The sequence below is a fragment of the Scyliorhinus canicula genome, chromosome 11, assembly GCF_902713615.1.
Source record: "Scyliorhinus canicula chromosome 11, sScyCan1.1, whole genome shotgun sequence".
Lineage (NCBI taxonomy): Eukaryota > Metazoa > Chordata > Chondrichthyes > Carcharhiniformes > Scyliorhinidae > Scyliorhinus > Scyliorhinus canicula.
The window spans coordinates 40,608,801-40,626,604 of record NC_052156.1 but is presented as its reverse complement, the minus strand read 5'-3'; the positions used below and the strand labels follow the sequence as shown (position 1 = coordinate 40,626,604).

Here is a 17,804-nt window from a genome sequence, read left to right as displayed (position 1 = left end):
CCAAATTTTCCATCAATATGTCTTTCTTATTTTGACCAGTTTATTAGTATTCTCTCTTCAACGCGTTTTCAATTATCAACAACTTTATCAACTGAACACCAATTTTGGAGGCTCCAGTCCCTTTCAGTGCTTGTTTTAGCCTGCACATTATCAGCACCACGCATCCTACATATTCCCAATTGCTGTCTTCCTTGACAGTCTAATGATGCGTGTTATCCAAGTCAACCCTCATCGACACTTCGAGGTGGGTTTCTCTGAATATAGATGCCAAGCAGCAAGATAACAATAATACAAAGAAAACAATTTCACACTTTAAAATAAACTATTTATGATGGTTGTGAAACAGAAGTCCACTGGATCTAATCTTAATTGGAAAAAAGAATGAATTGATACTCTAAATTAATTTTCTAAAAAGAGAAAAATAAAGAAAGAAAGAAAGAAAATGCAGGCTAATCTTAGGTTTTCAGTGAGTAAACTTACCAACTACGATTGCCCCCCCCCCCGCTCCCCGAAGTCGGCATTGATCCTTTCGACAAATCTACTGGAGTGAGTTACAGCAATTTGAGATGGAGATTACAGTCGGAACAATTTTGTCAGAAAGATTCTTGCTTACCCAAGGGAAGGGAGTGTTCAAACGCGTGTTGCACTCTTACCTGATACTGTTTTTCCATCTTTCTTAGATTTGTACATAAAAATAAACGTGTTGCTGTGTAGAACCAAAAAGGTTCATATTTTGATGATGAAAGTTTAAACTGGAACCCAGACACCTGACTCCAGCTGGGAAATAGGAATACGGCTTTGACACATAACGGAGGAAAATAAACTCAAAATCCAGGAAAAAAAGTGGAAATTGTGCAGTTCGTTATTATTCTCCAAACATTTATGTCAAATGTGTTATTTTATCAGAGGGAAACCTGTTTAATATAATCACAAATATCTAAGTTACATATTTAATCTGTTTCTCTGTCCTTTTTATACCACGGGGACCAAAGTGGTACTGGCCAAGGTTCTAAACAGGTTTAATATTGTTTCACTACTTTTGAATTATATACCACTAGAAATAAATTCCAGTGCTTTGATAGTGGGCATGGCCTTGAGCCCGCACTCACCGTCCGTGGGATCGGGCGGCGTGGCGGGAAATCTCGCGAGAATCAGGAAACGCGCGATTCTCGGCGAAGAGATCGCATTTCGAGATTTTCCCCATCCCTCCTGAGCAACGTCACGAGATAATAAATCTGAATGGATTAAAATGTTTTTAGTGCACCCCCCCCCCCCCCCCCACCTGTTGGTAACCAGTGCCAGATAAAGTGTCAGAGGCCAGGCCTAGTGGGAACCCCATGGTTGTTGTGGGGGGCATTGATGTGTGGTGCAGAGGGACTGCTGGCTATGCTTCCAGGGTATTGTAGGTGCGGCAGGTGGGGGGCAGGGATTCAATGCCAGCGGCGGATGTCGGGGGTGGGAAAGGAGTAGAGTGCTGTCAAAGATTGTAGGTGGGGAGTGGGGCATGGCCTCCGATACCTCCGTGCTGCCATCCAGATTATTGAATGGTACCATTGAACTACGATGTCTGGAGGTTTTAGGTTTAAACTCATTCGATAGGCATGAGCAATTAACCTAAGCTGACACTTCAGTAGTCGTTAAATATTGAAGGTGCTGTCTTCTGGAGGTGTGTCTGTCTTCTCAGCTGAACATAATTCCCTCAGTTCCCTGCCCAACATTTATCCCATGCGATCATCTGATCACTTATTTCATTGCTGGTTTGTAGGACTTTGTTCTGCACAGATTTGCTGGTATTTTATTCCAAATACATGTAACATCAACAAAATACAGAGTCCATCAAATCACAATCCACAGTTTGTACAATTTTCCCCCTTTTATTCCATCCTCTCTACCCTCTGCGACAAACAACTCCTCAAATGAACAGACCACTGCACCTCAAAGCCCTCCTCCGACCCCCTCAACTCGAACTTAAACATCTCCAACCGGAGAAAGTCATACAGATTCCCCCAGCCAAGCCACTACCGCCAGCGGCGCATCTGACCTGCAATTTGACAGGATCCTCTGCCGAGCAATCAGAGAGGCGAAGGTCACAACATTGGCCTCCTTCCCCTCCAGCAGCTCCAGCACTTCCGAGACCCCAAAATCGCCACACAGGGTCTAGCCTGACCTCTACCCCATTATCTTGGATAGCGTCCCAGACACCGCCTACCAATAGCTCTCCAGCTTCTCACAGCCCCAGAACATGTGTGCGTGATTCGCCGGCCCCCGTCCACACTTTTCACACTCGCTGGCCACCTCTGGAAGAACCCACTCATCCTTGCCCAAATCATGTGTACCCATACACCACCTTGAACTGAATCAAGCTCATTCTCACACAGGAACAGGTTGAGGTAACCTGCTGCATCACCTCACGTCACAGCCCCCAACCTATTTCCCTTCCCAGCTCCTCTTCCCATTTACTCTTAATCCTCACCACTTGTGCCCCGCCCTGCTCCCCAACCACCCAAATATATCTCCAATCCCACCCTCGCCCAAGTCATCAGGAAGCAGCAGTTGCTGCATGTGGTGAATGTATTACTGCTACCATTCACCATTGTATTACATTACATTGTATTGTATTAAGTTGATGCCCTTGTGGACTCCGCCTGTGGCTCCGCCCCCTCAGGTGAGGTATATAGATCTGCAGCCTGTAGGCGGCACTCAGTACAGAGCAGTCGCAGGCAAGCATAGTTCTAGCTTCTTTCCTAGAAAACCACTGTTCACTTCAACTCTCCGTCTCTTGTGACTTGATGGTTGCATCACTGCAACAGCGTGTACTCCGATAGCTTGGGAAACGTCCTCCACTCCTGTCCCGCACCGGCATATACCTAAACTCACTGCCCCTCGGCAGCTCCACCTCCCCCGCATTTCATCCAATCCCCGAAACATCCGCTCCGAGAATATGTCCCTAACCCACTTCAGCCCCGCATCCCTCCACTTCCCATACATCCCATCCATCTCCCCCGGCTTGAACCTGTTCCCGCACAGTGGTGTCAGCACTGACACTCTTTGCAACTTAAATGCCTCTTCAACTGGTTCCATACCTGATCATTGACTGCACCACCAGGCTCCTCGTACCCCTATCATCACCTCACCTTCTCCACGTTCGCCGCCCAGTAGCAATACAGCAGGCTCAGGCTCGCCTTTCTGTCTCCGCCAACCACCCTTTCTGTCTCTGCCTCTCCAGCAGAGCCCTTTTCACCCTCAGTACCTACCCCGCCCATATAAACTCCAAGATCAGTGCACCACCCTCCGGAAGAAGGCGTTGGGAGAAAGATCGGGAAGGTCTAAAAAATAAACAGGAACCTTGGCAGCATATTCATCTTTACCACCTGCACCCTCCCTGCTAACGTCAAGTGCAGTGTCCCACCTCTTAAAATCCCCCTTAATCTCCTCCACTAATGTTGTCAACTTCCACATGTACATCATGGATTTTCCTATGTTATAACATTAACACTTTAACAGTAGTAGCTGTGAAGCACTTTTAGAGAGGAGGCTCTGAAAGGCACTACATCAATTGAAATTTGTTATTATCTTTCTTTACATTGTCTAACTGGTCTAATTTGTTCTATTTTTATAGAAGAAACGGAAGCAGAGAAAGAGAGATGAAGATTCACTCAGTCTATGTAGCCTCGATGGAAGTGTAAGCAACACTTTAATTTTTCTGTTGATTATGCAAAGCTCTTTATTTGTCTGCATGACCAAACAAATAGAATTCTTAATCATATTGCTAACCAGTTGACTGCATGTTAGAAGGGTGTTGTGCTAAATTTGGGCAAGGCACAAAAGACAGGACAGTGGCAAAGTTATTGTGAAGAATTTCATCTTAGAGTGAATGAAACCTTATTTTGCACCTAGAAACGCTGGTCCCTAAGACAAATTTTAACCAACTGAAGTATTGATTGGTTCTCCTTTCTGCCTGTACCAGCCCTCCTGACAAGTTGTTTATGTTTTGTTATGTTCAAAAATTCTTCATAGATTCTCACTGGAGTTTTCTTGATACTTTTTTTTCCCATTTTTGAATCTTATGTTTTCTATCTCTTCAGTTCTAGTTTGTTGCTATTTTACTTCCACTAAAGTACAAAGTGTAACTTTCCAAGAAATGTGCAAACAGGAAGTGTGTACAAGAGGCAAACTCTCTTATATTGTAGATTTATTGGCCCAGAATTTCCAAATAACAGCAACAGTAATAATCAAATGAGTTGCAGATTGCCTTATGATCGGAAAACAAATCTATTCTCCTTGTGGCAAGATGGCTGACTTTTGCCAGGTTAGTTCTGGTAGCAAGTTTGAAATTGGAAACTAGGGAATCATGGAAAGCATATGTTTTATTTCTCTACAGGGCATTCAGCATCATCTTCTTCAGGTTCCTTCCTCTTGCGAAGGGTTGGGGGCAATGTTGTGCTGAGCATTTTGACTGTAAGAAATAGCATTTTTATAATGAGGGCAGGAGTTGAATGACTCTGGTGGAACTCAAACTGAAGGTCAGTGAGCAGGTTTTTGCTAAGCAAGTGCCACTTGATAGCCCCTTCCATCACTTCATTGATGATGGAAAGTAGACTGATGGGCTGGTAATTGGCCGAGTTGGATTGGTCCTGCTTTTGTGCACAAGACATATATGGGCGATTTTCCACATTGTTGGATAGATGCCAGTGTTGTAGCTGTATTGAAACAGCTTGGCTAAGAGGTGCAGCAAATTCTGGAGCACAAGTCTTCAGGACTATTGTGGGAATGTTGTCAGGGACCATAGTCATTTCAGTGTCCAGTGCCTGCGGCCATTTGCCATTTCTTGATATCACTTGTAGTGAATTGAATTGGCTGAAGACTGAGGAACTCAAAGCAGGTCAAGCACAGTGTTATCTCCGGCTGTCGAGGTGACCGTGATCATAATTTTTATGCCTCAAGCTGCTTTCATCTCATTCTTTCTTGCCACAGATAAAACAGCAAGAGTGAACGCAAGGTTTTCCATGGACTGCAGATTGCTCAATGATGCCGAGTACTATTGTCTGCACATATATGACTTTGTGTGCTTCTCATCTGAACTTAGCCAATTTTATTACACCCTGAACATTTTTCTTTATTATTTCATGGGATGTGGCCGTCATTAGCATGACAAGTATTTGTTGTCCATTTCTATTAACCCTTCAACTTGCTAGGCCAGTTCAGAGAGCATTTAAGAGTCAATCACGTTATTGTGGATCAGACCTGGTAAAGATGACAAATTTCCTTCCCTAAAGGGCATTAAACAATAGTTTCATGGTCATTATTAGACTTTTAATTACATATTTTTTATTGAATTCAAATTTAACTATCTGCTCTGGTGGGATTTGAATCCAGGTCCCCAAAGCTCTACCCCAGGTCCCTGGATGATTATACCAGTGACAATACCCCATTGCCACCACCTTCCCATGCAACTGGAATGCAATCAGAGACTATGCACTGTGTGATAAAATGCTATTGTCCTGGCAGCAATCACGATCCATTCATTCTGCAGCAATCCTCTGATCCAGCTGTATTTGATCCAACGTTACAAGTCAAAGGCTGACAACTGCGTGACCAGGATTAACTCTCATGGCACAGCTTCTGACTCCCATCAGGCACAAATATACAGCAGGCTACAATGTGAGACTTGCTGTCGCAAGGAACTTTCTAGGGCACACCATTGACATCTTGCAGCAATGGTTCCACTGATGCACCTGTCCTAAGGAGCCCTGCAGGACTCAGCTGAGCTTGTATTAAGGTTTGTTGTGGTATGCTGCATATCATGACCATTAGGATGGAAATGCAACTGCTTCCACTGCCTCCTGAGCTATCATTTGGTTTCAAGTAATGTCATGTCACGTCCCTCACTGACTCATGCAGCAAACCAATAGCAGAGGTGTGGTAGTGCTAACCCTGTACCCTGATGGGCCTGTGTCTCGCGAGTGAATTTGTTTTGAAACTGAAATTCCCTGAAATAGATCCTGAATTTACCTTGCCATCTTTGGCTGTTTGATTATGCTGCAGTCCAAATTATGGCATTGTTTGCTTTGTTAGCAACATTATTATTTCATTAATTTTCATTATCCAATTGGTTGCTCATATTGTAAACTTGCTAGGATATCAGACCAGACCCCAAGAGTTATTAGGGTACCGGATAAGAACCCCAAACATTTTTGTTCCATTTGTAAAACTGTGAGGAAAGGATAGTTCATCCCAGGAATGATGATTCTGACCAATAGGTATCTTTTATTTTAAAACAAACTGTAATTTAAACACAGAATTAACCATATTAACATGAAAGAAAATAACTTCACAATTATCAATTAAAAAGTTCTTAAACACAAGGAAAAACATAAACTTACTATCAATGCCTGCTATTAACTCCAACTAAGCAACCCAGTACAGTTCAAATGCCACTTATAGTTAAAATTAGTAAACAGATTGCTTGCTTAGTTATGTGGACTTTTGGAGAGAGAGACCCTTTTAAGAGCAGAGCAGTACATTTCTCTTCAACATAACAGCATTTGGCAAAACTGCTGTTCAACTTAAAATCCTTCTTTTTTATCGGACTCAAATCCTGTGGCAAACTGTAAAATTACAGACCTGGCTCCCCATCTGTATCCCATTAAAATGCCACATGACCTGCTTAACTAGGACTAAATATAATCCCTCATTAATTATCTACTCTCCGGGGATTCTCCACCAATCATAACAATATCCAATTAATCCTTTATACGTAAACAAGTAAATAGTTAGAATCAATCATGACCTCGCCATTTCTGACTTCTTAATTACAGCTTTAGCAGAAACTTAATATATACCTTAACCTAGGCTTTTAATAACATTACTGCCACAGATATGAAATATAATGTATAACAATATTCACATTCATCATAAACTGCTCAATGCAAAACAAAGATTTTTTTTTTAGATTTAGAGTACCCAATTATTTTTTCTTCCAATTAAGGGACAATTTAGCTAGGCCAATCCATCTAACCAGCACATCTTTGGGTCGAGTGGGTCAAACCCAAGCAGACACGGGGAGAATGTGCAAACTCCACACGGACAGTGACCCAGGGCCGGGATTTGAACCTGGGTCCTCAGCGCCGTAGTCCCAGTGCTAACCACTGTGCCACCGTGCTGCCCTAATGCAAAACAAAGATGAATGATCAGTGTTCTGCTGCTTGGAAAAGAATGGAAGTGGCCCCAATGTGCTCAGCGCTAACCCAAAAAGCATCCTGGACTCCATCAATATGACATTGTAAAGCATTTCCCTCACCGGTCATAGTAAAAGCCTCACTGAAATTAGCTTGATCGGTTATTATTGAATCGTGGACAACAATGTGATACAGTTTGCTCCCACTGGGGATTGGTTAAATCATGGAATCATAGAGTTTTATAGCACCACAAGTGGCTATTCGGCCCATCGTGTCTGCAGCAGCCATCAAGCAGATTTTCCAGCACTTCATCTGTAACCTTGTGTGCTATGGTGTTTCAAGTGCTCATCTAAATACCTCTTCAATATTACAAGGGTTTCTGCCTCTAAAACTCTTTCAGGCAGTGAATTCTAGATTCCCACCACCCTCTGGGTGAAAATGTTTTCCCTCAGATCCCCTCTAAATCTCCTTAAATCTATGCTCTCTGGTTATTGATCCCTCTACTTATCCCATCTATGTCCCTCATAGTTTTGTACACCTCAATCATGTCCCCCCTAACCCTCTCTGCTCAAAGGAAAATGCCCCAGCCTAACCAGCCTCTTTTTTTATAGCTGCAACACTCTAGCCCAGGTAACTTCCGTTGAATCTCTTTCTCACCCTTTCTAGTGCAATCACACCATTCCTATAGTGTGCCGACCAGAACGGCACACAGCACTCTACCTGTGGCCTAATAAGAGTTTTATACAGCTTCATCATAACCTCCATGCTCTTGTCTTCTGTGCCTCAGCTAATAAAGGCAAGTATCCATTTTGCCACCTTAACACCTTATCTACCTGTCCTGCTGCCTCGAGGATCTTTGGACATGCACCCCAAGCTTCCTCTGGTCCTTTGTACTTCCCAGTGTTCTACTGTTCATTATGTATTCTTTTGCCTTGTTAGTCCTCCCAAAATGCATCACCTCACAATTTCAGTGTTATTCCCATTTCCACTGTTCCGCCCATCTGACCAACCCGTCTATATCATCCTGCAATCTAAGGCTTTCTTCCTTGCTATTTACCACACCACCAATGTCTGTGTCATCTGCGAACTTGCTGATCATATGAAAATGAAATGAAATGAAAATCGCGTATTGTCACGAGTAGGCTTCAATGAAGTTACTGTGAAAAGCCCCTAGTCGCCACATTCCGGCGCCTGTCTGGGGAGGTTGGTACGGGAATCGAACCGTGCTGCTGGCCTGCTTGGTCTGCTTTAAAAGCCAGCAATTTAGCTCAGTGAGCTAAATCTGAGCTATTTCCCAGATTCACATCCAGATTATTAATGTACACTGTAAACAGTAAGGGACCCAGCACCGATCCCTGCGGTACATCACCGGACACAGGTTTCCAGTCACACAAATAACATTTGAGCATCATCCCTTTTCTCCTGCCTCTAAGCTATTTTTGGATCCAATTTGTCAAATTGCCCAGGATCCCATGGGCTCTGACCTTCTTGACCAGTCTCCCATGCGGGACCTTGTCAAAAGCCTTACTGAAGTCCATGTAGACTACATCAACCTAATTTTCTTCTTAATATCAATGGCAGCCATCATCAGAAAGGAGAAAGTTTCACCCATCAGTGCAGGCTGGAATTAACTTTGGATCCCAGACCTAAACAATACCTTGTTTTATAATCTTCCTGTCTTTATGAAAGTTAAAGGTTATTTTCAGTGATTTAGATTATCACTTGATGTATGTGTATAGTTTATTTTTCAACCAGAGTTTCAAGTTCAACTTAGCAGTGACCACTAATAATGTCAGGCAAGCTCTTTAACCATTGGATTTCTTCATTTGATTTCCAAAGTAGTCTATACTCTACAGTTGGTACCACCTCATCCAAAAATCTCACTCAACGCATTTCACTCTGAGTGACTACTAGAATAAGTGTTTGTGTCTCACAATTACTCCTCGCCAGTTGCTGCCTTGTCCTTGGCTAGGTTGATGTTATTTAGAGAGTTCACAGAGTTTGTGTAACTTGTATCTTCGATTTAAGTTTGTAAATTTTTTTTTTAAAGTCACTATGCCAACACAAACTGTACTTGGGATGTTAGCTAACACTCCCATTTCTATTATGGTAAAACTTCAGCAGGATGAAATTTAACAGAGGAAAGTTTACCTTGGATGAACAATGTGACAGTTTCAAACTTTCCAGGATGTGAGTTCCTTCACTGGTGTGGGTGAAATGTTTCTTCCCTAAAGCAAAAAGACCACTGAGCTACAGGGTTTTTTTGAACTTTAATTTTATTTTCTCTAATTGTAGCCCCACTTCCTGCCACCCATCCTTACACCTCCAGTGACCTATTCAAAAGGAGCGAAGGTCCTTTTGGTCAGATGTGGGTGTTACCTTTGTAATGCCATTTGGCTTCATAGCAAATATTTACTTTGTTCTATTTATTTTGTGCATGGTTCCCATTAATGCATCTTTAGCGTTTTCTAAAATTTGTTACATTTTTGGACTGTAATTTGCTTACTATTATCAATGGTTTGTAGAAATGCTAAAAGACATCTGGCAATATAATAGTTGGAAAAGTTTCCTCAATCAGTGTAAAAGTTGTTCAAACAAAACCACTTCCTATGTAACATTTTAAATTAAGGACTTTCTGTGGGAGAACGACAACTTTAGTCAATAACAGAGGTTTGAGAGAGTCACCAGAGGAAGTAGGATATGAGCACATCGAGCTGGCCCTCCTCAGAATTAAAGGTTTTTAGCTATCAGGTCATTTTATTATCTAGATTATTTTAGAACTTTAGGTAATGTAATAAATGGGAAGGAAATTAAGTTAATCCCAAGTGCTTAACGATGATGTATCTCTGGTTCTGATGGCTAACTTCTCAAAATATATTGACGAGCTGAGGCTATACAAATATCTTTCTGGTTTAATTTATGATCATTCGCAAGGGCTGAAGCCACCTTGTCTGGAAAACAGGAAACCAGAAAAGTTTAAATGATATTATGTGCAAAATACAGCAAGAATAATTGCTGTTTTCAAAACAGTTGAAATAAATTGTGGATTTTTAGAAATAAATATTTTTATTAAAATGCAATCTAAACAAATTCATACTAGCAAAATACCATTGACAAACCCCTACCCTTGAAAGAAAAAAAACCCCAAACCACAGACCCCCCCCTTACCCCACCCGGTCCCGCCCCAAACTGGACCATTGACTGTGACCAATTCCTAAAGATAGAAGACAAAGGTCACCAACTCCGGTAGACCCAGGCCCAGGACCCATCCAAGTCAGCCACCAACCCTGCCCCTCATACACCTGAAAATAACTTAGCAGAGAAATAACTCCCTCCTATCTCCCCCTCTGGCTCTCCCCATCCAAACAAACAAGCCAGGCTTACTGAACCTTGTTCAAACAGGTCCAACAAGCCTTAGTCCCTCCCTCCACATCACTCCCATTCACTAGCTGAAACGTTGCAGCTAGCTGCGGTAACCCCCCACCCAGGGTGTATGCTCAAAGAACAAAGAAAACAACGCTCCTCAACCCTTCCCAGCTACAGAAGAGTAACCAAAACCCAACATAATTACAGTACCTAAACTCTCCCCGGGGGCCATGTATTCCCGATATTGTTATCCTGACCACTACCCTTCGACAATCGTAGCCCCCTCAAACATACAACAGATATCAACTACAATACATCTCAAACCAACCCCTCCCAACTGTCCCCATTAAAGTCCCAATCCAATCCATTCAAGTCCACGTCCATGCTCCTTTTTAAAAATAAATCCAGAGTATCCAATTCTATTTTTTCCAATTAAGGGGTAATTTAGCATGGCCAATTCAACTACCCTGCACATCTTTTTCAGTTGTGGGGGCGAGACCCACGCAGACACTGGGAGAATGTGCAAACTCCACAAGGACAGTGACCCGGGGTCAGGATCGAACCCGGGTCCTCGGCGCTGTGAGGCAGCAGTGCTAACCACCACGCCACCGTGCTGCCCTTCCAAGTCCATGCTCCTTGACAAAGGCCTCCGATGCCTCCGACATATTGAAAAAATAATCTTTCGACCAAAAAGTAACTCTCAGCCTGGTCCGGTACAGTACTCCAAACCTGACTCCACTCCTGAACAGCGCTGGTTTTGACTTATTACCAGCTGCGCACCACTTGGCCAACTCCACTCCGACATCCTGGTATATGCTGATGATGCTTCCTTCTCACCTTGAGTCCAGAGTCACTTTGGCCCATTGCCAAACCCGCTCTTTCTCCTGGAGGCAGTGGAATCCAATAATCACAGCCCGCAGCGGCTCATTAACCTGAGGTTTCCACCAGAGTACTCAATGGGCCCGATCCAACTCTGGAGGGGCCATTCGCGTGCCCACCCACACACACCCCCCCCCCACCCCCCCCCGCCCCCAGCCCAAAAGCTTGTCGAACATCTGAACATCTGAGAAAAGTGCTCAGTCAGCTTTGGGCCCACAACCCCCTCCGGAAACCCCTTAATTCTGAGGTTCTGTCTCCTCGACGTGTTGTCCAAGTCATCCATCTTTGTCCTCAGGGTCTTGTTCCTTTCTCCTCCAGCAACATCTCAGCTTCCAATGAGATGATTCAACCACAGTGCCATGATGAGTCCGTCTCCACACCCTTCATCACCTCGCAATGCTCCTTCACAGCCCAGGAGGTTTTTTCCAGCTTCTCCCGAATCGGGCTAGGTGCCTCCTCAACTGACCACATAAAAGGTTTCCATCATCATCCTGCCCTACTCCTCAAAATGCTTCGCAAAATGTTTTTCAAAATTCCTGCACCATCACCCCAGTCAGTATTGCCACATGACATGAGCAGCCACACCCAAGGCCACATTCCCTCCTGCTGAGCGTCATGGACATTCTGGCTTCGCGAAGGATTACCCCCTGTAGTCATCTTCTTGCCACCAACCTTCTTCATACATTTCGACATAGTTTTGCCGACAACTTCCTTATCCCATACGATGGGCGGGTTTTGATAACCAAAATCCCCGAGTTAAAAAGTCCAAAAATCAAAGACCATGGCAGGAGCTACCTTATGTGCGACCTTCTCCGCCCTCCCTGTCACTCCTGGAGGTCCCATACATTGTGGATTTGATTGTGAAGTGAACAACTTGTGGAATCGATACAAAAGATACCTGGAACTAAAGGTTTCAGAAAAGCTACAACATGCATTTTTGTCTTCCTTCTCTTGACTATATATTTCACATTTATAAAGTTCCCATCCGTGTTATACCATTTCACTTGAGATCTCTTCATAAATTTTGTTGCACTAGAAAATGGTGTCCCAATAGTACAGTGCATTTCTACAATGACTTTTATGAGGTGGGAGTACTTGTTTCGACATCTGTGAGAGGCAGGCCGTAATCACACATACACAATACTCAAGAGACTCAATGCCATTCAGGATGATACAGTGCTGTTGATTTGCAATCCATTCACCGCCCTAAACATCCACTCCCTCCATCACCAGCATGCTGTGGCTACTGTGTGTTCTGTCTGTTGGATGTGCTGCAGCAACCTGTCAATATCGAGATTTACTACAGCAACTTCAAGATTTCTGACAGCCACAACCTCCATTGCCTAGAAGGAGAAGGACAGCAGCACCTGTCCAATAATTTGAGTTGCTACCTCCACTGTGTTGAGAAGCAGCTGTCAATGGCAAAGGACTCGGGCAGCACGGTGGTGCAGTGGGTTAGCACTGCGGCCTCACGTCGCCGAGGTCCCAGGTTCGATCCCGGCTCTGGGTCACTGTCCGTGTGGAGTTTGTAAGTTCTCCCCATGTTTGCATTGGTTTTGCCCCGTAACCCAAATGATGTGCAAGGTAGATGGATTGGCCATGCTAAATTGCCCCTTAATTAAAAAAAAATGAATTGGGTACAGTAAATTTATTTTAAAAAACAAAGAAAAAAAAATGAATGGCAAAGGATGAACATTTGGCCCAAACCCAAAATATTGGTTTCTGCTTTTTGTGTGAATCTACAGCTATGAGCTATTCTCGTTCATGTGAATCAGTTTAATTGGTCTGCGGTATGTGGCATAGGCAATGACACATTGACTTCCTCTGTATATATCTATCTTCCACAAAGGAATCAAACTTCAGTGTCAAGTGACTGTTATACCTCAGGCTTAAAGATCAGTTCAGCTTGTTCTTGAGAAAAATAAGGTCAAATTGACATTTGAGCAGGGTATAACTCACGTGTGAGTTATGGTACCCTTTTCCTATTTAATAGCTAGCTCTGCAATTTCCGTAATCTATGTTAATGATATTTGTAATCTTGTTTATTTGCATTAGTGTAGCTCCACTAAACTGAGTGAGGTTTTGATTAATACTGAAGTAGATGAGACTATTCACCACAGGTATGATCTGCCACTAGTATCACAAGCCATGATCAAAGTCTTAATGCAGTACAAATTAAAGAGCTTCACATTAAATAAGCAATAAAAGTAGTGAGGTGAGGGGAGAGGAGAACCTTAATAAAGGAAACAGTGATGATAAGAGGTGCGAGTTGGCCATCATCGATTGGGAAACGTTACTTAAAGGGGTGGCTGTGAATAGGCAGTGGCAATCATTCAAGGAGTATATGGGGGAACTGTAATCATTGTTTATTCCTGCTTGGCACAAAAGTAAAATGGGAAAGGTGGCGAAACCATGACTTACAAGGGAAATTAGAGATAGTGGGTGAGATTCAACTAAAGGGGAACAAAGTCCCATAGGGTACGCGTTTAGCCACGTGTTTTCCGGCGCTCACACCAATGAGCCAACTCATGGTTATAAAACGGCACCTGCGTTAGATAAGGGGCCTAAGTGCGGAACACGCGGCCGAGGCTGCACATAGCCCTATTTTGTGCACTGAGGAGCTTCGCTTGCCAAAACTCTTTAGTGCAGCAAGAGACCTTGACATCCCGAACTCCGAAGCCCCCCAATGCGACCCCTGACCCCCCCCCCCCCCCAATCCCCAATGCACTATTGAAGGGTTCCCGCCCCTCCGCAACACCCACATAGGGCACCTCTGGCCCAATCGGCAATGCGCAAAATATACCAACTTGGCACATTGGCTGTACCAATCTTTCTGATCTTAAAGTTAATAATAATGTGTTAGTAATAAAGTTTGTTTCGCTATTTCACATCCCTATTTGTGCGTGAAAGCACTCCTGACGCGAAGTGTCTTTACTTCACAGTCTTACAAATTAAATAAAGTATTGGAGTTTCTGTCCAATGTCCGAGGCACTGTTGGGCTCTGGTCCAGAATCATAATTAAATACAATCCAAGAACAGGTGGAGGTTTTAAGAACATTAAATCCAAAAAGAAGAAAGGCTATTTGGCTCAACATGCCCATTCTACTCAGGGCACAAATATAAATATTCCAAGGTAGAGATTGGTAGATTTCTGATTAACAATAATGTAAAGGGTTACATGGATAGTGTGGGTAAAATGCACCAAGTGTCCTGTTAGCCACAATCGTATGAAATGTCACCATTTATAATGGGCGGATGGTTCACATCCAGTTACAAGACATCTATTGGTGGTTCTTGCCCACTCACTAAGTCTGTCCAAATTCTCCTATTGCCGTTTTACATCTTCCTCACAACATACATTCCCACCAAGCTTTGTATCATCCACAAACTTGGAAGTATTACATTTGGTCCCCACATTCAAATCATTGATATATATTGTGAACAGCTGGGGCCATTGTGGTACCCAGCTAGCCATAGCCAGCCAACGCAAGAATGACCCGTTCATTCCTGTTCTCTGTTTTCCTTTTTTCTTTGTAAATTTAGAATACCCAATTCAGTTTTTCCAGGGGCAATTTATCATGGCCAATCCAGCTAACCTGCACATCTTTGGGTTGTGGAGGTGAAACCCACGCAAACATGGGGAGAATGTGAAAACTCCACATGGACAGTGACCCAGGGCCGGGATCGAACCTGGGACATTGGTGCCGTGAGGCAGCAATGCCAACCACTGCACCACCTGTTCTCTGTTTTATGACTGTTAGCCAATCTTTAATCCATGCTTATATCCTCCTATTCCATGTGCTTTTATTATGGTAATCAACCTCATGTGGGGGACTTGATCAAAAGCCTTCTGAAAGTCCAAATATACTACATCCATTATATTATGGACAGTCAATCCATAACAATTTTACACCCTGAATATGTACTCCCTCTTTTCAGTTCTCCTTTAATTTTAAACATAAACAACAAGCAATATATTATAAAGCAATGTGTACACATAGTTCACAAAAATAAATCTACAATGTGTGGGGTGCACATAGTCTTACAAAAGAGTGACTGTGGTTTCCAACCTAATAGCACAAATTAATGTGCTATTTTGAGTAACATTCAAATAAAAAAGGGATTACTTTATTCAGCATTTTATCAGCTGAGGCGCCGAATGGAAAATCACATTTCTTGTGAAGTTAATAATTTTGCAGCGTACAATCAATTTTAAAACAAACTTCAAGATTTGTATTTTGGTTCATTGTAGTTATGACTAAGAAACTACCAATGAACATTTTAAATTCGAGAACTAATTGTACACCGTGTATGAAGCTGATGTCTTGTTGTGTCTTCCTTCCCCAGTCTTGGTTTGTAACTTACAGAAGTCCTGCAACAGTTCTAACAGCATCTATATTCAGCTTTGTAAAGAACTACCACTACAGAGATGCATAATGTTAATTCACTCTGAATGTACCCTAACTACAGCTGTGGATTACAAGCCAGGCCCCCCAGACATGGCAATCCTGCTCTTAAAACTCCGTCAATTTAATGATGCTATTTCTATTCCGCAGTTTATCTTGTTTGGAGGTTTAGATAAAAGCTGTTTTTAGCATTGTTGACTCATTGGTGATAAAATCCAAACTCAAAACACTAAAGGTCTGTCAGCATCAGCAGCTTAGAATATATTCAAATTCATAGGAACAATGATTTAAACTTTATTTCCAAGATATTTCATGATGCACACTTGTCCGCCCAACAAGATTAGACTTAAATTAAAGCATTAACGTTATCTAATTATAGCTGAAATTATTTTCTTACCTGACTATACTTGGGGAAAGAAAAATGAATGCACAGTGGCATAGTGGTTAGCACTATTGCCTCATGGTGCTGAGGTCCCCGGTTCGATCCCAGCCCTGGGTCACTGTCCTTGTGGAGTTTGCACATTCTCCCCTTGTCTGCGTGTGTCTCACCCCCACAACCCAAAGATGTGCAGGGTAGGTGGATTGGCCACGCTAAATTGCCCCTTAATTGGAAAAAAAAGAATTGGGCGCTCGAAAAAAAATTTTTTGAAAATAAATACTCTTCCAAAGTATAGAACTGGTTTTACAGCCCTTTGGATTGTGTTATCCAGCTATTTGCCCATTTGATTTTTTGCTGAATGAAACCAAACATGATGGTATTACATTCTGTGACCAGATTAAAATGAACTAGATGCAACTTTACGGAAATATTAATAAAATTATAGGACATATTAAGAATACATAAACAAATCTGGTGGTAGCATCTCATTTCATTATACTAGCAGCAAGTGAAAAAGTTATATAGACTCGACTGTGGATGCATATCTTCCTCTCATTCATACTTTACATCCCATGGTCAAAGGCACACTGGAACATTACCAAACAACCCCAGTTTACAATCTTTCTCCCTCTAGCTGCACTTGTCCTGTTGACCTATATTCCCATTTCTTATGGAACTTCTTACCGTCAGATCCGGACCGGAAGGATATTGATCCCTGGCGGAACAGCAACTGGCCACAGATGTATTTGATCCAGGCAGATCCAGATCTGGGCAGGAGATCCAAAATGATGGGTTCAGCAGGTTGTTGTCTGATGGATACAATTGAAAATGCCTTCTTCTAGGAAGAAGACAATTTGTTAAATTATTTGTTTTGGAAGAATATCTTAGCATAAAGTACATCTATAATCAGTCATGTTATCCTCGACTATGCAATTATGAGGTTCTTCTCAGGAATTCCATTCAGTTTTCAACATTAGCGACCACAAGTTCAGTGTAACTGTTTGCATTGTGTGGCAGTTCAGTGAACCTCACACCATCACTTTGCTCCTCTGACACGGCTAAATTGAGTTTCCTCGTGCAGGTAGTTTCAGGTTACTAGTTTCAATTACATCAAACTTCATTTGCTGATGTTTTCCAACAGTGAAGTGGAAGGGAAATGGTGACAATTTTGTAAAATAACAGCCTGTCAAGTTTCAGTCTCTTAAATTGACACGAGTCAGCAGCATATTTAGGCACTCAGCTGGGTATTGGGTGTTCTGGAAAGTATCGCAGTAACAGAACAATAACAGCTGTATCAATAGTAAAACCCCTTGAAGCTGAGGGCCCATGGTATAGCTGTGATATTTTTCCTACTTTGACTCCTGCTATACACTCACAGTAAATTTGTGAATTATGAGGTGAAGCTGCTGCACAGCAACCCAATGTTCCTGCAGGTTGTGCAAAAGTCAGCCCCTTTTGTGGGTGCGCAAAGGAAAATTAAAGGGGTCATACATTTAAACAAATTGCTCCAAGAAAAAGAAATAACCGATACATTTGATACCAGGATCAACGAAGATGAGGAGTTTGCCAACCTGAAGATTGTGGAGGGTTCAAAAA

General features: G+C 42.6%; 1 protein-coding gene across 2 annotated transcripts in view; it reads left to right on the top strand.

Moving 5' to 3' along the window:
- Nucleotides 1–17,804, top strand: part of arhgef3 (Rho guanine nucleotide exchange factor (GEF) 3) — a 402,557-nt gene that overhangs the window by 237,447 nt on the left and 147,306 nt on the right. For both annotated transcript variants that reach the window (XM_038812815.1, XM_038812817.1), the window contains one exon: nt 3,620–3,682. In XM_038812815.1, coding sequence (XP_038668743.1) covers nt 3,620–3,682 — 63 coding nt within the window. The remainder of the gene's footprint in view (nt 1–3,619; nt 3,683–17,804) is intronic.